This window comes from Drosophila erecta, unplaced genomic scaffold (genome assembly GCF_003286155.1).
Source record: "Drosophila erecta strain 14021-0224.00,06,07 unplaced genomic scaffold, DereRS2 tig00000021-arrow-pilon, whole genome shotgun sequence".
NCBI classification, from domain to species: domain Eukaryota; kingdom Metazoa; phylum Arthropoda; class Insecta; order Diptera; family Drosophilidae; genus Drosophila; species Drosophila erecta.
This window is the reverse complement of record NW_020825198.1, coordinates 2,478,375-2,500,638: the sequence shown is the minus strand read 5'-3', so window position 1 is coordinate 2,500,638 and position 22,264 is coordinate 2,478,375. Positions and strand designations below refer to the sequence as shown.

At 42.5% G+C, this 22,264-nt stretch overlaps 2 protein-coding genes across 5 annotated transcripts in view; both read right to left on the bottom strand.

Annotated features, from left to right (window-relative positions):
* LOC6546493 (mucin-12) overlaps nucleotides 1–22,264 on the bottom strand; it is an 80,483-nt gene that overhangs the window by 43,779 nt on the left and 14,440 nt on the right. The gene's annotated exons all lie outside the window — the stretch shown is intronic.
* LOC113563696 overlaps nucleotides 4,822–22,264 on the bottom strand; it is a 30,128-nt gene continuing 12,685 nt past the window's right edge. For 2 of the 4 annotated variants that reach the window (XM_026976903.1, XM_026976902.1), the window contains exon 2: nucleotides 5,513–11,397. In XM_026976903.1, coding sequence (XP_026832704.1) covers nucleotides 5,575–11,235 — 5,661 coding nt within the window. In that variant the 5' untranslated portion in view covers nucleotides 11,236–11,397 and the 3' untranslated portion in view covers nucleotides 5,513–5,574. Of the gene's footprint in view, nucleotides 4,973–5,512; nucleotides 11,398–22,264 lie in introns of those variants that run through there. The other 2 variants (XM_026976904.1, XM_026976905.1) reach the window with 2 other exon arrangements.

Below are 22,264 nucleotides of genomic sequence, written 5' to 3'. Positions count from 1 at the left end.
CTGTGCATCTTTCTATCTCACCCACTTTAGCTTAACATAATGATGCCGCGCGAATGCTAAAAGCAGCGAAACAATCAGTTGGCAATTTACTGGCAGAGCCAAATGAATGTTGAAATACTTTTTGGCTTTAACTGTTACTTCGTGCATACGTGCACAAATAACCGTTATAATGCGGCTTTATGGCCACATCTGCCAACCGATGATGAAACATAATTATGTTGAATCACTCACGTATCTGAAGGATACAAAGAGCAGCGAAACGGTAAAATGTATCTGTAGGTGGCCAATGACAGACGAAGCCCACTTTCAGCCGAATGAGAGAAGCTCCCCAATGAAAAAGAACGGAAACACCAGCAATTATACGGCAAAATCCCTTAGACGAATCAATCAGCTTAAAGTTTTCTCTGCCATTGTCAATAAATTTGCTTTACATCCTTGAATTCCTTCTCCACATTTTTCCCTAAAATTCTGTGAAGAATATTTCTCTTGATTTTCACCTTATGCACTGAAAAGATAACTTAAAAGCAAATTGTAATGTCGATTTATAGCCAACTTTAAATGTCTTAAGTACTTTATATTCAACCGTAATGCAATAAATACATAGAACCCAAGAAACTAACAATATGCTGATTTAGGCCTTAAATTTCATGCCGTTCAGCAACATTAAACCCATATTATGGCTAGAAACAACCAAGCAGCTAGGCAAAAATGTAAAAATGTAAAAATAGGTTTATGAAAGTCCTTAGCCACACTGCCGCAATGAGTCGTGGGAACCGCCGAAATGGAAAGGAAATCCCAACGTCCGCTCGTTGAAATGAAAATGCAAATAAGCCAAAAGGCTGCAACAAGAAGCTGATGAGTCGAAAGGAAACTTCTGCACTCTGAACGAAAACAAAAAAAACTAGCAGTGTAAGGCAGTAACAAAAGTGAACTTGAGCCACCAAAATGCGTTGAATATCGCGGGGCCAGATGGTAATGGTGATGGTGAAAAAGGAAAAAAGGGAAAAGCCAAGCGAGTTCAACGCACCAACAAAGGCGGCAGCGGCAACAATGGAAATTGGCCAACAAATGTCAGACGGATCCAAAACAGGACAAAGGCGTAATCCAGGGGCGGAGGCGGGCGTCGACGGGGGCGTGGTCGTGGCCATGCAGGAGACATGAATTACGCACTAAGTGAAATGAATTGCAAAAAATTATACGCAGCAAAGCGACCAATCAAAGCGGAAATAAAGTAACTCCACAACTTCAAACAGTCGTTGTGCTGTACATTCCGGAAAATTCTGCTTAACTGTTGCTGGCCAGAACGGATTTTCAAGAGAGTTTGGGGTTTCCCTCCTCGCTGACACGTGCATTTCCCACACACTCGAACATTTAGCACCACCGACAATGTGAAAACTTTGACACAACGCACCTTGTTTGGGTTTTGTTTTTGGTTTCCTTGGGGTTCTTTTTTCTAGGTTTCCCTTGTGCTGCCTCCAATGAATTTCTCTAATAACTTTTACGGTGATTTTTCATACAGGTTTCGCTCTAGATTTACGTAAAGTACCCGACTCGAAGGACACGAATCACTTGCCTGCGCCGCCACTTCCGAATCGTTGGAGAACTCAGCGCGAACTGAGATCCGATGAGATGATGGCTTGGCCACAAGGCTGTAAGAGACTGGTTTCCCATGCGATTTTCGCCACCATTTGGCAGTAATAAAGAGGCAACAGCAGGAGCGGCAGTAACTGCAATAGCAACGACCACGTCGACCAAGTTCTGAGCGGCCGAACAGCTGACTTTTTCAGCCGGTTTTTATAAGCGGCGAATTGGGAGGTCGGAAAGAGAGTTGACCACACGCCCACTCTTCAACAGTAGTGAAAAAAGTTCACTAGGCAAATACACATTCAAAAACTGGTTGAATCTGAGTGGAATGCATTGTAAATTAAACTCCTTAAAATAAAGTGTTTGTAGCCTTTAAGAACGAAAATCCTTTAGTACACAAAATTCGTCGATTCCTAAGCCTTCCTAAAGGTATGAAAAAATATGACATTATGGGAAATTCATTGGATTCTTGTATTTCAAATATTGTTAACAAAATCCCCTTTTTTTAACCTGGCAATGATATTTCAAATTCTCGACAAGGACTCTTTTTTCGTAGTCCTTGCAATTCGCCCTGGCCAAACCTCTCTCACTCAGCGCATTTTGTTTGTACCTGCGCAGTGGCAAGGATCTCGCAGTCCCCACCCCCTGTGAAATCCCACCCTTCGTTACGCCCAATAAGGCAACTACTACAACAGGCTACACAGAATTGAACAGTTGCCTACCCCGAAAAAGAGTGGCCCTCGCAGCTTGCCCCCTAGTATAAAATAGTGTTTGTCAAAGTTCCCGACTGGAACATTTTCTGGCGTGCCCCATTTGATCGTTTTGAACGGGAAAAGTGGGTGGGCGATTGGGGAAAAGGGGTTGAGGGCCGAATTGCAGCCACAACAATCTGCGCAACAGAAGCGACAAAACAAACGCAACCCACACTTGACCGCATGCCTCAAGTCGACTGGCAATCGAGACCGCAAAATGTTCAAGCACTGCGGAAAAATGTGGTTCCAAAGCTGGCCATTCAAGTGGTATTTATCCAAAGCAAATAATAAATAATATTACCTTTAGGTGAGAGGAGCTAACCACATCTGAAGAGCTTAAAATTAAGCCTATAAATGTTTAATTGTATAATATTAACAACAAATTCATTTTTGGAGTTCTTTCAAAGGTCTTGCTTTGGATGCAATCTTTTCTCTGTAGTTTCACACACATGATTACAAATGTTGCGGTGTGCCACGCGGCGTATGAGTAACGCTGAAAAGGGGAACGCCTGTCTTGCCTGATAGTAATTATCGGGCACAAAGGTTGTCAATGAGCCGTTTGCCGCCTCCGCTCCGACGCCCACTTGGACACGCCCCCAGGGGGGTTTCATTCAAGCGAATATCGCTCATACGCCCGCTGGGCTCCCCAGCACATTTAATGGGGTTAAGTGAGTTATGATTATTTCAGCGATAGAAGGAGGCAAACATGCAGAAAAGGAACTCCAGGACACACACACTAGCACGCCCATGTGGTTGGTTTATTTATGGCACAGCCCTCCTTTACTTAACCACATTTTGAGGTCCTTGGAGCAGAGCTGCCTACCGAGTCCCGGCGTAGACAAAAAACAAATTAGAGCCGGGTGACATTTTTATTGCTATTTAGCCTGGTGTGCCAGTGATTTTGTGTGTGTTTTGTGTAACGAGAGCAATGCTCGGCTTCTGAGGTAAATGAACCTTTGTGGAGAAGTTTTCTTAGCTTAAAACCTTATTGTTTCGCTGCCTAAAGTCGAGGCAAATACTTCCCGTTGGCCAATTTTCAATTACCCAAGAATACACAGAGCTTGAAGACATAAATCATGGCCCGAATCCCAAAAGGACAAACGGGTCGATGGCAGAGATTTAAAAAGAAATAGTTATATCCCATTGGCCTCTCTATTCCCGCAGACTCCCGACCTAGCTTAAATTACCCGACGAAATCATACACCTCATTAGGCAAAAATGGCCAAACATAATTATGAAAAAAGGACGCAAATACGAAATACAAAATCCCTAGAACACAATAAGATGCCAAAGCAAACTCAGGTCATGCAGTTGAATGTCCTCTTTACGCCACAACATCACGAACCGATGAAGGGCCACAAGAAAAGTTTGAGCAGCTCCTTGAATTGGTTTCATTATGAGGCCACGACTTTCCCTTTTTGTTGTTCCTATTGCCGTAAGAAGACTTTCAGCTTTAAGCTCTAACTTTTTCTATTTTGAACGGAAAATAAATACCTTTCAGGGGTTGTAGTATTGCGGGGCTACGGCTCGTCAGTCTGTGACCCCACGAGACAGACAAATTGTAAACAGAATTCTATAGGACCAAATTTTTTCCCAACATGCCTAACTTTTTTGTTTTTACACTTGCAACTAACTTTGAGCTAGGCACTTTCTGGTTTCTAATTTTGCCACTAAAAAGTTTTGTATTCAACTTTGTCTGGTCTGCGTTTCTGTTTGATATTAGGCATTTCGGTTTGCAAAGTTCGTCAGTTTTCAAAAAAAGTTAAGCTATGCTTTGAAAAATTTTGTTATTTTTTTTGCAATTATAATTTCTTGTGTATATTGCCCATATAAAATATTTAGCTTTCATTTTGTAAGTAAGTAGTCCACATTCTATTTATTAATTTTTGAAATTATTTTAATCCCACAATTGTTCGACATACTCTTCTCAATAATTTTACACGGAATTCTACATTTTTGTGAAGCGCCATCTATCTCTGAAAAAGCTTTCGCTACAAAGACAACTAGCCGAGACGCGAACCAAACTGAACAGCTTTTCTTTTTTAAATTTTAACAAATTTACGTTTCTCTGAAAGTAAAAGGTATTTTTAATTGATTGGTTAAATTGTATTTAAGAAAGCGATTTCGATCCTATATATTCAGGTCCGGATCACAAGCAAAGTCGATCTGGCGGTTTTTCTATACGTCGGCTAGAACGTCAAGCGATTAAACTTAAAGTTAAATCTGTAAATTCGATAAAAATATTTCCAATAATATAAGCAATAATCCATATTTGCGGCGGCAACAACAACATTTAAATAACATATTCCTTACGATTTCAAATTTTGATTTTTTATTACCAAATGTGTTAGTCAATCATGGAAAATTAAATGGGACAGGGATATGAAGCTCAAACTACACACAAATATAAATAAAAAACAAGCATTAGCAACGCAGAAAAGGAAACTAAAACAAAAACTTGTCAGAATCGTAGATTGTTTTTTAAATAACATTTTATTAATAATATAAGTTTCATTTGATTCATGGCTCCTGCTTCCATTTGTCTGGTAAATTATATAAACATTTAAATTATAGCGAAATAATGAATGCTACGTAAGAAATGGTTCACTGTCAAACTTAAACTATTAAATTTTGAGCTGAAAATATACAAAGAGATTTTAGAAAATATTTTATTATTAGTAGATGGTAAATGTAATTTGTCGTTGGTATATCATTTTCGAATTTCTCGTTTATGTGCTTAACATTATTTGGGGAGTACATTTTGTGGATTAAGTATTTAATTGATTAATTAATAGAGCATAATTAAGTAAACGTATAAAAATCATTGGCACAAGTTGCAGTCAAATTAACAATTAATTAAGAAGGAAAACGAGAAACTGTGTTAAAGAACTAATTTCAACTAACCACGGTTAGAGAGCATTGATGAATGGTATAATTTTCGTTTGCAATTGCACAGTGGGTTTCAAATAATATAAGAAACATAATTTTCGATTCGCATAATATAAATTGCACTTAGCATAGAAGTTGAAAATACTTTTGGTTCTTGGAAATAAAAGCTAATTTAAACATAAATGTACATATATGTATATTCATCCTAGACTAATTACCGTACGTGGAAACTTTAAGTGCACTTGGTGGCTAATTCATAAAAAAAATCATAATTTTCTCTCTTTCCAGTTTCACCATAATTACAACAAACAATATAACAGCAACAACAGTTGGGCCATAAACGGCGCACTCAGGCGAGCGCAATTGCAATAATGATAATCACACCAATTACGATCAGGCACAAAGTGAGCAAATCGTTCGGTGTAATCAGGCCCACAGTGCAGGCGACAAATACGTGCTCGAGTGTAGTCCAACCGCCCCGCGTTGCACCACCAACCGCTCCAGCTGCATCTGCAGCCGCCTGTGGTGCAAGTGGTGCCACAGTTCGCACCTCGCCAAAAACGGAAAGAGCCTTGCAGCTGGTGGACGGCCGTTCATCATCATTAGCGGGATTCGCCGGAAGTCCTTTGCGACGATGTGTCTGGGTCTCAGTTACACTGCCGTCCTCTTCATCTGCCTTTTCGTCACTGCCTGCCTGCCCCGTCTCGGTGCTTTCATCATTATTGTGAATCGATTTAATGGCTTCGTTGAGCGGCTCTGATTTAATTTCTGGCTCTACTTGGGTTTCGTAATTCACTTTCAGCTCGGAAATGCTCAGGTTAAGTTGCGGGGTCTCGTAAACGATGCTCTTGCGCCGTGTGAACGGCATTACGGAGTCGCTTTCGTCAAGTTCTAGTTCCTCCAGCTGGTCATATGAAATTTCGTTTAGTCCAGTGGCGTTGAGTTCTGTGGCGTCAAGATCTATGCTGTCTAGTTCATTATAGGTTCCGTTAAATGGGCGTTCGCTAATTTCTTGTTCGTCAAGTTGACTTTCGTCAAGTTCTGTGTCCTCAAGTTCTAGTTCGTCTAACTCGTCAAACGAAGCCTCAAGCATTCTGTCTATGATTTCCGAATCGTCCAGTTCCGTTTCGGCTAGTTTAAAGTGCATCTCATCAAATGCAGATTCGTTAAGTAAGCTTTCGTTAACCTCAATTATAGCGAAACTGAGACCATCTACTTCATCCGGCGTTATTCTCTGCAGGGTCTCAGTGGTTACATTGTAAACCTCTTGGCTCAGACTGACAGTTTCGTTGAGGTTTAATTCTTCAACTACAGATATTAATTCTTCTTGCGCTAAGCTGTCTTCCCCCACTGTTGGTTCGGTTTCTTCGCTACTCTCCCTAGGAATATTTAAAGTTCCCACACTTAGACTTTCGTTTAGTTCTATTTCTTCTCGTAGACTCTCTTCTAACTCTTCTTCTGTAGGTAAAGGTGGAAATCCATCTGTTTCCAAACGGTCAGCATCTCCTAAAAACTCCGTGTCCGTCTGCTCCTCATCCGTTGACTCCGAAGCACTGATGGAAACCTCGGATACGTAATGCTCCCGCACTTGAAACCGACTATTGTAAGCGGTCTGCAGTTCCAGGGAGGCATTCGCATGGTTAGCCAGGGGATAATCCGTGAGACTTACATTCCCGGAGTCCGGATTGGAGGAGGTCTCTTCCAGAGAACTCAGGGAATCGAATTGAGTCAAAGCTGCATTCGCTCCTCCTTCTGTCAGAGGACTTGCCCCTTCATCACGATCCATTACTATGCGAATTTTGCTGGCATAAATCCTATTGAAGTTGGGCGACAACTTTAGCGTAGACTCCACCTCCTCGTGATCCTGCTCCGGAATCGTCTCTAGCTTATAACTATGGCTACTACAAGTGCTAGCATTATCGTTAGAGGTTGGATGGGTGGTTGAGGCTGAGGTGGAGGTGCTAGTAGTAACATCAAGTTGAACATTCAAAACGGGATTAGTAGCGCTATTAGCTGGATCGAGCTGGGCGGGATTAGTAGTATTGGCATTGGCATTGGCAGTGTCATTGGCGTTGGCGGAATCGGAATCAGGCGAACTCGGGGCCTCAGTGGTGGCGGGATCATCTCCGTTACCTGTGGCATTATGCGTCAGCCGGCTGCGACGCTGCTGTTTCGGTTGCTCCTCGATGCCAAAAATGGCGGCCAGCTCCTCGCTTGAGTTGTACTGTGAAGGTGAGGATGTGGAGGAGCAGGAAGCTCCTCGCTCCCGGTTCCTGCCCCTCCGATCACCCACTGGCGTCAACTGCAGCGGTGGTGGCGATACCGAGGGCGCGGATGGCTTGGACTCCACACTCGGATTGGTAGTGCTACTGATCGTATTGCTCTGACTCGTGCTCATCGTATTGGTGCTAATGGTGGTGCTCTGCGGTGTGGACTGCACCTCGTACGAGGTGGTGCTAAAGGTCTTGATCGGATCGGTGCTTGGTGCGTGGCAATCACTGCTCTGCGACTTGATGTAGTCGCTGGAGGAATATGGATTGAAGGAGGTGATGCTCGAGGAGAGCGGACGGCCGGCGCGCGAGGGACTCGACGACTTGGCCAAACAGTCGCTGCTTGAGCTGAACGAACTGGCGGTGGTGCTCACATTGGGTGGGAAGCTCCCGCTGCCACTCCCACTCGTCAGACTGGGGGCGGTGGTGCGCTGATCATCGGTGGTTGTGGTTGAGCTGCTGCTCTTCGCCTGACGCTCGCACTCCTGCATGATCTTGTCAATCTCCTCGAGCGTCTGGCTCTTGGCTTGGGTCTCTGGAACGGGACAAACGAGAGTGGCATCAGCGGCTGCTCCGCCCGTTGCGTTGGTGGTGCTGTTGCTCATATTACAGGTGGCCAGGTTGTCGTAGTCCGGATTGTTGGCCAGTTCGCTCAACTGCCGCATGCATCGTCTGGCAATGTGCTCGATCTTGTCGGATTGTATGGGATCTAGTTTCTTGATAAGATGCGGCATCACCAGCTGTTCGCCTCCTGGTCCAGTCTTTGTGGTCTGCTTCACTTGGAGGGCTTCCTGAACTACCACCGGTGGTTCTGTGGTCACTATGTCCTTGAGGATCTTCTCACAGACCGCATTAGCAGCTTCGGAGACCTCATCGATAGCTCGGATGAGTTTGCCCTCCTTATGTAGCTTCCTTAGGGGCTTATCCTGAGTTTCCTGACCCTCCTGTCCCGCATCTGGCAGAGTTTCGAGCAGCATCTGGCCGCAACGCTTGGCTGCCTCGGAGACAGCTTCAATCTGCTGCAGTTCATCCTCTAATCTCTGTTGCTCTGCATTCAACTTTGGTCTCGCAGCTGTGATCAAAGCCTCCTTGCGAAGTTCATGGAGTTCCTGACTAAGTTTAATGCTGCTGGCCTGCGCATCCTGGGCAATCTTGTTGAGGGCATCATCCAACATGGGTTCAGGAGTCAGACTCTTTCGGGGAGCTGGTACAGGCGCTGCCTTGGGTGTTTCCTCTTTGGACAATCGCTCTGGCAGTTGGGCAATAGCTCCTCCCTGACTGGGATGCCTAAACGGTATGGGGTGATGCTTTCTAGCCAAATCCAGTTCCTCATCCTGAGCTTTTAACTTTCGGAGAAGATCCAGGGTGGCGGGTACATCTTTGGTATCACTACCATCCTCACCCTGCAGATTGGACATGCTGCCAGCTCTTGCCAGGTTGCGAGTCAGCTCCATGTAGCTTTTGAGATCTCCACCGGATGGTTTCGCAGCGTCCCTTTGGATCAGATTGTATATATTAGCCGATTGGGTTCGAATAGCCCGTTGCTTCTTTTGCATTGGGTAAACAAAACTGGATTTTGGACCAGGAGGATCTTTTCGCAATGAACGCACAGCCAGATCATCTTTAATGATGTCAGGAGAGCCACTCTTCTTCTTAACCCTCACTGGCTCCACGTGAAGATAATCCGACTGTGGAGCAGGTACAATGGGTCCCACAGGGATGCCAAATGGAGGCTGTTTCTCCGAGGGCCGGTGTTGCAGATTGGCCAACTGTAGGTTCCTGAAGGCCACATCGTCTCTGATTGGGTCAGGTTCTCCGGTTGGGGAATCTTCATCCTCGTAGTCATCGGCATGCGCCAAAGCGAACTTTTCAAAATCACTGGGAGTTGGCACCCGCATCTTGGCGGAAATATCCAGCTTTGGCTCCTGTGCGGGCTCGGGTGGTTCAGTGAGTCCCAGTGACTTGTAAATGGCCTCCAGTTCGTTGATGGCCTCCTCCAAATTGGCCGGCTTCTTGCGGGGGAAGTAAACAGGGGGTGGTGGTGCCACTGCCGGTGTCGAGCTCATTTTACGCTCCGGATAAACTGGGGGAGGTGCCTGTTGATGCTGCTCCCTCTTTTCTGCCACGTACTCCTCGTACTTGTTGGGTAAATCCTCGCCAGATCGCCGGTTCTGATAATGATGCGGCATTGAGTTGTTCTTGTGCACATCCCGATGACGAATCTCCACATAGTTTTGGTTTCCATGCTCTTGCGTGGGTTTTATGTGCAGACTCCCACACACTATGTTATCCTGATTCGGCGAGGGATTGACTGGTGGCGCACTCCTCTTAGGCTTCTGCACCTCGGAGTACATAGGCATGGGATAGGTTCTTAGTTCACTCAGTCGCGAGCTGGAGAACGACCGCGGTTTGGCCAAGGGCTGCTGGGGAGCGGGACTTGGTGTGGGTAGCCCACTCTTGGAGGTTCGCAATATTCCACTGGATGCTGGCACTCCTGTATTGTCTATCCTGCCTGCATCCATCATGTGTATGGGCTTCCTGGAGCGCGGTGTTGCATCTGCCACATAGTGGAAATCAATACCATTCGGCAGGGACTGCTTGCCAGGATTTGCGTTCCTCTCTGATCGCGTAATGAATCTCCTGTGATGCGGTTGCTGTTGACTCACTGGTGCACTGACTATTGACGAACTGGGCTGGGAGTTGAGCGAATGCACCGACTGGTAGTGGGGTGGCTGCCAAATGCGATCATCCGACGCACAGCGACTATTGTGATCGAAGGCGTAGGACACGGGACGGAGGTCTCCAGAGCTGGAACCAATCTGCCCGGAACCTCCAACATGCACTCTCCTCAGAGGATCCCTTGGAGGCGGTGGTGGAGGCAATGGCTTACTCTGCATTCTTCCATTCATGTTCTGCAGGTGTATGTGACTGTCGTAGCTGATGCTTCGCTTTCCATCGTTCTGCATCGCATTCTGCAGATTCTTCTGGGGCTGCGGTTGCCACTGGACATAGCTAGTGGAGGCACTCGTTGGCTGGTAGATGGATAACGGCAGTGGCTGGGTTTTGTATCGCTGCTGGGCCACAACGGGTGCTCCGCCATGACTTGGTTCGCCATCCCGGGACAATCTCTTGTAGTAACGCTCATTACGGGCCGCTCGACTGCGCCGACTTTGTCCAGCAGCAGAACCCAGATGAATACTCTCATCGCTGCGGTATTTGGAGAATGTGGAGGAGTTCAGCGAGATCAGTTCCTCTTCGCTGGAGTGAGCTCCTGGTGGCTTGGGACCTCGCTGCGCCGATCGCGATTTGGGCTGCTGGTAACCATTTCCCTGAACTCCAGGCTGCATCAGTAATCTCCTGTCCAGGGAGTTACTCGATCGCTGATAGTAGCCCGGCTGATTTTGATAGTAGGGTTCCGGTGGTATCATCTCAAAAGGCAAGAAGAACTCATTGTCGACTTGCGGTTGGGGAGGATGTGGTGGAGCCTGCTCTTGCCGCGGACTCACCACAATGTGATCGAATTTGCTGCTACCCCGCGATCCCTTGCCATGTTTTCCCTTTGGCTTGCTGGCTGACTGACGCTGGGCAGGCACAAATCCCGCCTTGCGATCTTCTTCGCTAGAGGAGGCACTTTCAGTCTCCTTTTTTTTACGAAAAAGCCTCCCGAAGGACCATTTCTGTTTGCCAGAAAGCTGCTGCGAGGATCCTCCAATGCTGTGGTTGCCCCTTATCCGATCCATATCCTCTTCCTCGTCCTCCTCCTGGCGGTGGTGATGGATGTCCGCTGTGGTTGTGGTGGTCGTGATCAACTTCGAATCGTGGTCGTCGGCGCTGTTCCGGTCATTGGTCAGCTGAAGCTCCCTGGGCAGCGGCAATTGTGGCCGCCAAGTGGTCTGAACAGTCTGTAAATAAAGCGAGAGAAATAGAGAGTGTTTAGTTGATTTTACTCAAACGCAATCAAGATACGTGTATGTTTTATTTGCCCGCAACTCGCAGAACTGCGAGTCTGATAAGATTTCGTGGTGCCAACTTATGTTACGCTGGCCCAAAGACCTTGAGATAAACAAACTCAGTCTTTAACGATCTTTGCGGCGATCTTAAAGGTTTAAGCTGTTTTACGGCCTCACGTCGATTCCATTTACATGACAACCTAATAATATATACAACTCCATCTGACTCAGGGTCGTTGGACCCTAGCTTTAGAAATATATTTAAGTCTTTTCATTTTTCCCAGTGTAAGAAATATCTAACTTGAATCTTTTTCCACGTGTCAAGTATTTTTTTCTTTCTGCCTAAGCGAAATCATTTGCATACGGCTCCCACACAGTACTGGTACATATTTTTTAGTGAATTTAGAGCGGAAACAGCTTATTATCATGGCAAATTAAATGCTTAGCAAAGTACTTTCAAAACCGACTTAAAAACAAGCTATCTAGATAAACGTCTTATCACTTTGTGTATACATAATGCATGATGTATTGTTTGGTTCCTGGAATCATTTCAGGCAATTTACTGAGGATCCATCAAAGCTTTTGAGACCCGAGGAACTATTTAATCTTATCTGGCAATCCCATTTGCCAATTGAAAGGCCCCGCAAACAAATGCTGAAACTAATTAATTTAATTTATTATACAGCCGCTCCATACAATTTTCATTCCGGTTTTCAATTCGTTTATTTTTTTCTTTTTTGAGGATATTAAACGAAAATAAACCAAATTGCGTGTGAAATTCGATTGGGAGGGCATATATAATATTTGTTTATACAGAAAGCTCTGCAATTGGGCTGATTTTGGGGCACCAGGCGGCGTGTGGGATCTGGACGCATCATTTCCGTTGCTGACGCCATTCGAAATAGCTAAGGATGACGGCAAATGATCTCGGAGCAGAAGAAGATCCCAAAGGGTAACACTTGGTGCCCTTCCAAGTGGTAAACATATAATGGGAAAACATAGGCATAAAGAGATTATGCTCGTGTCGAATGACATTCGATATGGTTGGCATCTGTAAACGAACTAGAGGATCACTTGAAGTTGTCATTAAAATAATGGCTTATTAGCACCATTCCATGTATAAGTTTTTCGATTTTAAAAAATCGTTCCTCAACAAAATGGATTATTCATTCATTATTCATTGAGTAACAGAACTAAAAGTCGTATAGAGTTGGATATCTAGTCTTTTAGAATCACATACAAATTTCCAAAGCCTCAACATTTGCCTTTCATAACAATTCAAAGTCTCGTAAAAATTTGAAGAACTCTTTCGATTGAATTTTAAAAATTTCCAAGAACACATGTCTCATCGTGTGGTCACCATTCCCTCACTTGTCAACTTTGATTTAGAGATGGAAATATATGCAAGACTTCCCCAAAGATCTTTGTTCCTCAGCGTGATTCACAATCGGTTTTTAGAGACTCATTATAAAATCTGATCTAGACTATATTTATGTAAATTACATGAGAATTTTTACTAGGGAATTTACGGTCTCCTAAACAGCTGCGTAATGTCGGGCAATGTGCCAGTAAAAATCATATGCGGCTGGGTAAGATGGCCAACACAAATCACTCATACGCAATGGCGCAAGCCGACCAAACAACAATAGAAACACATATCAAACGTGCGATTGTATCTCTGGGGAAACTATAAATAAGCACACGCAACTCCAGATGCGAAACCGAACAAGATTCCCGAAACTCAAATGGCAAATCCCCAAAAAAGACGGGCAAAACGTGAAATATTTGAGAGAACTTATAAATAAAACAGGCATCAGAAGTACAAACTGGGTGTAAATAAATTCGCGCGATATAGATCGAGGTATATAAAAGTACAATCCGTTCCGTTCCGATCCGATTCGATGCGATCCGTCATGAGCACTCGCGCTTTCTAGACTGATTACGGCTAAGGAAAAACTTTCCGTGAAGATCGATACGAAGGCGACTAAAAAGCTCCCAAAAGAAGCTCCCCAAATGGGCAGAAGAGCATCTATAGAACTTAAGAGAACCGGCGAATGGGGTGAAGAATTCCCAAGAGTGTATTTTACAAGAGGCGGTGCTCTATCGGAAATCCCTTTAGTTAGTCCCTAGGCCGTAGGCTAAATTTCAATTAAGTAAACAGCAAATAGAAACTAAATTGATTTTTCTGGCTTGCCCAAATCGGGATCATTAAAAGTGTATTACGATTCCGGGCAGTCAATGAACTTTTACCCCGCCTTTGGGCTTTTTAATTAAGGCCGAAAATACACAATTCAATTAAGTGGGCAGGGAAAACTTTTCAGGTGAAGGCGGTTCATACATTCATCCTCCAGCGGAAAAATACAAGCACGCACTCAGAAATAAATTTGGGAAATTGGCTTTTCCCGCTCTATAAAGTTTTTCTTCTAAATATTGTGTCTAGTTAACAGATATTTCACTTAATTCTTATAAAACTATAATTGAATTCGTAAAATGGAACTTTAAGAACATATTTTATCCCATTATTTGTACGAGTGCATGTCACCTTTTGTTTTTGGTTCTGTCACTCGATTAACAAGATCATTAATTTCGGATGAGGCGAAGGGAATATGTGACCAACTTTTGGTTATGAATGTTCCACGAAAATAGCATCTCTATAATACTGATCGAAGATGTTCCCCTTGTGCCACATAAATATGTCCGAATGATTCACTCCTCCCGTATATAAACGATGGCTCATGCAATTATCTGTAGTCCAAAGGTAGGAAAACTGTTTAGACAGCTTGGAAAATCGAAAACTAGCCCCGAGCTATGCGGAAGATCTAGACGGTGGCGAAACTAAAGTGCACTCGAAAGTGGGTGAAGTGAGTTCCATCTAATTATAGTCGGACATTTGCTATATATACACTGGGGAGAGATCAGACGCCTGAAGAACGGGGCAATATGGGTCACACTTCGCGAGAACTTGGGGTAGAGAACTACCTGAGCAAACTCGGATAACCTTGGATTCCCGCCTAACCGCTTCAATAAAAATGTATTCAAATCGAAATTATTTCGCAGCTGTGCGCCGAGAAGTTAATGAACTGAAACACGAATTTCAATTACATGTTTAATGACTTCAATTTAATATTATAGCTGCTCGTGGGGGACTTCAAAGCTGGCAAGATTTATGCGGTAAGTGCTGTACATATCAAGGGATAAGTGAAGTGTATTTATAAACTTGGCAACGTTGTTTGAATACCGTTTTAAGTACTGCCACATCCGCTTGCAAAAGCATCTCTGCGGCATCAAAAGAAGTTGAAATATCTGTGTCAGAGCAGAAAATCCCCCAAGCTTATCACACATATTATGCAAAAAAAAAAGACGCAAACTCAAATGCGAAGCCGAAATTAAGAAATTTCTGCGCAGAGCTGAAGTCTTGAGGCTGACAGAAACAAGTGGTTTGACTCCACTTGGCACCACTTCTAATTCATTCGGGATGGCCCCCAACAAACGAATGTCTCTGTCTTTCTGCGGTCCGGCTTTCGAGCATGCATAATCTATACTAATTTCTATGCTCGGAAAGGCGGGGTCAATAACACCACATTAGAACTGACCAACTCAGCTGGAAAAACTTCGGTTAAAACTACCCGTTCCCTCTACCACCTCCACTCCCGAATTTTATTATTATTATTTATGCACAGCACGTGTTGCACTTCTTGGCTGCAAGTCAGTCAGTATGTTTGTTTATCCCGACGAGCTAATGACTAGTGCGTGATATTGCTGATGTTGCCATATTCCCATTGTTTCGAGTGTGCCTTGCGTGAGGGAATCGCAGAAGGGAGTATCTTTGGGGTATCAGAGTGAACCAGGAAGTACGCTCAGCTAACATCGTGTTTCAGCCTTCCTCGCATTTCTAATTATGCATATTTTGTTCATTTTTCACGTCGGCCGGAGCCGAAAAATGTGAGAATTTGTTATGCTGATATGGTTGTTTTCGGGATGGGATTACTCAAGAATCTCGCTGGACGCATACACACATAGTTTCGTTAATATATTGTGGAATAAACTTCTAAGATTTATGATTGCTTTAATTGCATATGAAAAGCTTCGGCTACCAATTTCCGTACCTCTGCTTAAGGTTTATTCTATTTTATAATCACTTTGCATTTTTTCGGACAATCAGTCAAAATATTTCGTTTTATACCAAAGCAATTTTCCACTTAGCCAAAACATGTTTTAAACAATTTCTGTATTCCATAAATTCAAAACTTTTCGCTACTCAGCGCCCAACTTTAACGGACCATGAAAGCGAAAAACAATTTCTGAAAGCAGGCGGCGGCATAAAAAGTGTTTTGTGGTTGCTGTAATTTCATAAGAAAATAAAAATTCTGCGTGGCCAACGCATGAGAAAATATTTTGCATATCTGAACGAAAAAAAAACACATAATAAGACAACAAACAGAAGAAACTTGTCGCTTTCGTTTTCAAATATCGGGGCGTTGAACTTTTCCCAGAAAAGCCGCGTTTGACATGGAGATCTTGGGCAGTCGGCCTCTGGGCTCCCCATCTTATAGTACCTATTGGTTTACACTTCACCTTTCTTGCTGTTTGTTATACAAAACCGACTTTCACTGGAAGTCATTAATTTTCACCCAAACTCGAGTGCGAGCCAAAGAAATCAGCATTTGATCCACACACATGTAAATCGATTTTTAATTGCTACGAAATGTGCGTTGGGAAACCTGGCTGCCTAACAAGCAGGTGGTAAGTATGCATTTAAATTTATGAAAATTATTTGTCGGATTATAAATTCCCTTTTTGGGAAGGGGGATCACAGATTGAGTTGCACAGCCGGCTAATTTGTAGCGTTTAGTTTGGTTTGATTCGATAGGGAAACACAAAATCTGCATAATTACGCGAAACTGTTGAAGGTCTTTTGCGTAAGCTTATGTTATTCGATACAGAGTCGTGGGATTTTGGATTTAGTTTTGAATGAATGAAATGTTAATCGGAGCAACAGGTTCACTGGAGATGGCTCAATCCGAGCTCATATCTAAGATTTGGGACTTTGAATGAAGTCAATTATGATTAAGATTTATATCTGTAGGAAGTATGAGTTCTTGGTAAAGTGAGCGTTCAATTAGCACCTCAAATTTTAATCTGAAGCGTATTAAAACAAATTGATTTTCTGCCTCAATTTGGTTCTGCAATTAACGCCTTGACAGATTTGTGTGTTTGTTCAAAGAATTCATATAGCCTGTCAAGGTAAACACAGAACAAAGCCTTTGAAGGGAAATATTAAAAATCTGTTTAGCTTTGCGTGGGCTGAAGTCGTATAACTTTTATGATCATTCAGGGCTTGCAGGGATAGGGCATCAAAGGCTGGGAAAAATTTCAAAATAAACACAGACAGCGATCTTTGTTACAGTTCACAAAGCGGCGCATTTTACTGTCAGACGAGGCTGAAAATGCATTTTTTGCACGCTTCGCATTCGTTTTAAGCTGTTCAACTTGTTTTTTGTGCTGCTCTGTGGGATTAACAAGACATTAACACGTCTCAAGTACTTTCAGACTCAAGACCTTGACCCAACCATCTGAAAAAAGGCGGTAATCGACGGGTAAGACCAAACTTCAATGTCGAATGGGGCGTATGCCGGAATTAATTATGAATTGCTAAAGGCACTTGTTCGAAAATTATACATTATATACCACCACAACATTGCTAACACGAAAGAAACGTGCATCTTCTTGCGCTATACAGCTATTTCCGTAATATTTTTGGGTTTAAAATACTCGAAATGGTTTTTGCCATGGCCCAAAAAAAAATTCACATCATCATTTTGTTTATAATGCGTACACACAAAAATTGAGCGGCAGCCAAACGAAATGTTGAAGCGTATTTTATTTGGAGGTAAACGTATTTATTTCGGAGGTGTGTTAGATGAAGATTGAATAGGTTTTCGGTACCCGTTACTCGTAGAGTAAAAGGGTATACTAGTTTCGTTGAAAAGTCTGGCCATGTCCGTCTGTCATTCTGTCCGTATGAACGCCTCGATCTCAGGAACTACAAAAGCTACCGCGCAACCGCACAGTTTTTTTTTAATTTTATTACCTTTTTCCCAATTTCTACCGATATTCGTTAGCTGAATAACGGGTATCTGATAGTCGGTAAACTAGACTATAGCATTCTTTCTTGTTTACATTTAAGGTTGTGCAATTAGTGAAGTACACAATGGAAAAGATCTATGGCATCAAGTGAGCTCCTCCTTGTAAGAGTAGAGTCAAAAACGTATTTTATTTTATACACAACCTGACTGATCACTTTTGATTTTTCGTCACTACATTTTTGCTCAGTGCTTATTTTCAAAAATTGTTTGCGGAATTTCTGTGTGTGCTTCCTTTTCAATTTTCTTTACTTTGCTGACGGACAGTTCAGTTAATAGCTAGAGGAAATTTCTTTGGCAGAAAATCGAGATGTGCAAAAATTTTGAAATATATGTACAAAGACCACATAAGAATATATTTAGTTAATGCCGGCAAATGCTGAGATTTGCAAATGAAATATGTGAATCTTTCGCGAATGAATCACTTTTAAATCAGATATAGCAACCTGAATCTTCAATATGTGTGCCGCACCAAATAGTAAGTTCTCGTTATGTACGAGATCCGAGGGCAAGGCCAAGTTTGGCAACTTTTTAGACTTTGGCTAGACAAGAGACTAGTAAAAAGGAAGCCGACAATTTGCATGCTAGAGCAAAGGCATTAAACTAATTTCACATATCGCGAAGCTGTTTTTAACATCCTTTGACCGGGAAAAATAGCCGGAAGCTAGCATTTTACATTTCCGCTCGGCAACAAAGACCGCAATTGAACGGACAGTGATTACGGTTCGATGTAGCCGAGAAATTATATGTTAAACTTTCAATCTTCACAGTGAATGCATGCCAAACAAACTGTGAACATGTATACATGGGTACATGACAGGTGGTCTAGATTTTGTGGCCCAAGGTTCGAGCCTTCATTGCGGATTAGTTGCAATTATTGTGGCCTCTTGACATTCTTCTTTATGAAAGACAGCAGCGGTCAACACAAAACTCAGCACTTACGCACTATCGATTTTTGGCCAGGCTTAAACCTATTTAAAGCACCCACTTCCAAAGAGTGTCATCGATTTGTGTTTGTTTGATAATAAAAACTAGCCGACATCATCGAATAAAAGACGGCACTAAAGATATATCATCGAACTTGCCCTTAAGGGGCTTCAATTAAATGACCAAATGAGCAAAGGGGACTGCGATAAAGAGCAATAAACTAAGGGCTAAACCGAGTAATTAAAAAGCAGTCCATTTGATTTTGTTTGTTTTGTCTTCTCCTTCCCACTGAATTGTTATTGAACTTAATTGGATTTGGTAACTACTTGAACCGAAATGGGTGAGGAAGAGTAACCGAAATCCCGAAGAGCAATCAAAATTGGAAAATGGTTTTCTTTATGTAATTGCGTTGAGCAACGCATATGGATACAGTTGATTTTAATTGTATTTTAAAAGAAATTGTATTTATCATAACAAACTGTTAGTGGTGAGCACAGGGAAGTGCAATAAAAGCCAATAGGCACCGTAAAATGGATTCAGATAACTGCAGAAGCAATTGGGCCATAAAGTAGAAACAGCTAAGGAAACGTTACGATTCCGCGTTTTAACGCAATTTAATTTCTGTATCTAAAGATATCAATCTTTCTTTTTTCTACGTGTTCGACTCAGTGGACCACACAGATGTTTTTCTAGTAATTTTCCATTTTATTTTCCATCTACTTCTTACATGACTATTTTTCCACTTAATGCCTAAGATTTAGTCGTCGTTCGCGACGATCACGTAACAAATTTCATTTACTCAGCCGACGTGCGCAATTCAGCTAGAAATAATAAAATCAATTAGAATCAGCCTAAGAACAAGCCAACACTTTTAGCATCTAGCATTATAGTATATATTTTAGGTAGTTACAATATACATTAGCGTACAAGTTTTCCCTTTTACTAGGTTTTATTGTACAACAAGGAAAACTATCCAAACTCCATTCGACATGCCTTTCAATGTGAGACAACAATTGCACAACTCTCGGGCCCCAAAAACATGGCCATAAAAAGCCCATTTCATCAATGTCAGACGCAGGGGATTGCCCTCATCCCCCGATCTCCATCTCCATCTCCACCTGGCATGTGTCATGGGTACATGGACATGCCCATCACCATCAGCATATAAAACGTTTTTCACATTTTGTGATTTCTTTTTATTTTCCAGCTGGCACACGTGCGGCAATTATACGAGCAGCCAATAATTTCGCTTAATAATACACAAAAAGACAACGGACCGGCATGGGGAACAAAGTGGTTCAATCGAACGTAATTATGGTACTTAAGGTAAACTTTTTTAACGCATTTCTCTGCAGACTTTTGAAGGTCATTGGCTAGCCAGTTCATGACTGTCGAGCGTTTGCATCGATTAAATTAAATATAGATAAAGGCACAACAATAAAAGTAATGCTTGCCTCGACTCGTGGCCTCAGTCATGCCAAGTTTATCGATGGAGAAAAAAACGAAAACAAGTTTTCCTCGTGGGTCTATCGAATTACATTGGAGCGTGAGTTCCGCTTTAAATACGATTCTAGGTGGGAAATATAAACGCCTGATTCGCTACGTTTGTTTAAATGAAGCGCTATTGAGACCCGTAAAAACCCTTACGCCTCCAAAAAACACCTTAACAAATGGGTTTGATTGCATCAAGAACCACGCCTCAAAGGCAATGAACTTGAGCCTCATAAAATATTCAAATGCAAAGGCTTCCCTCTTTTCCCAATTGATAGGGCATGAAATGAGTTTGTCAAAGATAAATCATCCTCCCAAGATCGAGAAGAAAGGCCAGCGACGAAAGAAACAGGTAGGAATCGTACAGGGAATCAAATCCGTATAGTATTTATTCTTTCTTTATTCTTTAGCCTGGCATTTCAAGGAATTACAGAATCCTGTTCTCTAGTTTCAGGTAGTTGTGGGTGTGTCGTCTTATTGTTTCTTGCAACATCATAAAAATGTTTGATTCGAACGAAGGTACAAAGGCATTTTAGGGATGGTTCGGAAAGGGTTCCTGAACTTTAATTGCGTGTTCAGGACTGCGAGGTAATTAAACTGATACATATTTCATGTCAGGGGAATGCGGAATTATATGGTCCACACCCCAGAAAAAAGGAATCCGAAAGAGGATGAAAGCCTCGCCCAAAACACAAACAGAATTCTTCAACGCTAAGCCAGGGATTTATACTGGCCAAGATCAAATGGCCAGTGACTCCTATAATAAGAGTCTTATTACACACCGAATCGGACCCATCCCAATTCGAATCCAAAACCACAGACGACATTTGAGGATCATTAACTCGCTCATGTGTATATCTGGAGCAAATCCATATCAATATCAATATAGATCGTCTCGTCTTGCCCAAGTTGTTGACCCAGTGTAACGGCAATCCAAGGTTTTAGCGATAGCCTAAGCATCACATTCACTTTAGAATTTTTCGTTGCCTTTTTAATAAAAAAAATCTTGAAAAAAATATGTCGCATTTCTGATGTATGAGGCTTTCTGTTCCGAGTTCTTATCGACTCAGCCGCAATATCATTTGTCAAAGTGTCAACTCCGGGCATTGTTTGTGTTTATATAGTCTGGTGTGGCATCTTCGTTCTGCCCTTTGTTTTTCGCTGTCTGTCCGAAATCTGAGCATTGAAAATTGAGTAATATGCATGGGTTTTCGGTATGCGGGCCTCTTTAGAGATGGGTTAGTCGAGATTGGCGGGGAGTGATGCGGCATTTTATAATAATGCTGAGAGAAGAACGATGAGGCATGCTATTCGAGAATTGAAGATTGGGGATTGGCTTTTTGCCGTTGCAGGCAGGTTCAGAAGATTGAAGATTCATTGCTTCTCTGACAAGGCCGGTAGCTCAAAGTGGATAAGGGGAATGCAGTTAAAAATGATCAAGATTAGCGCTTGATGGAAAGTCAAGGTAAGTCGAGTTTCAAAAGTTCTTAGATAGTATTCTGCTTAAAAGCTTTTATACGTGGCATTTTTACAGGAACCCAATGGAATGATAGATGAAAAGCGTTGAAATGTATTTTTTTGTTCGGTGTCTGTAATGGCCAAAAGGTAATTTTCGATTTCAAACGTCTTAGCCTTACATCACGGAAAATCTTTATACAGTAATATGGTCGCTTACTATTACTTATTCTCTAAATGAATGGTTTTCAACATAACTATTTTAAACTCTTAATTTGAGCACCATTTGTTAATGCAATCAAATTAAACCGTATTTGGTAACCGATCTCAAGCGAATTTTGCGCACTTGACACCTGAAGTGTCGTCACCTGTCGCACGAGCAGACCTTTCACAGAAAGCCAGACATTTACAGCCGTAAATTGATTATACAATTTACCAGTACCAGTTACCAGTAAATGGTTTCTGCCGAAAACTGTATTAACATTGACCGCAGTCAAAGCTGCAATTTCACACGATTCGGGGAGTAAGAGAGTGGACAGACACCCACCTGAGCAGACTAATTGCAGGTGGGCCAAAAAGCGAGTTGGCGTTTTGGGCAAAAGAAATTTCGTTGTGGTGCTGATTTATGCTCGAGTGTTTTGACAACAGGCCGAAGACTTTCAAAACGATTTATTTGGCTTTTTGCAAATCATTTTCCAAATTGAAATTGGGTTAATTGAGCTTGACTTTGAACAGTTAAAAGGGTAAAGGCATTTTTGTGTGTAGGCTGTTCCAGAGAAATGTGGATAGAATTCTGAGAGACG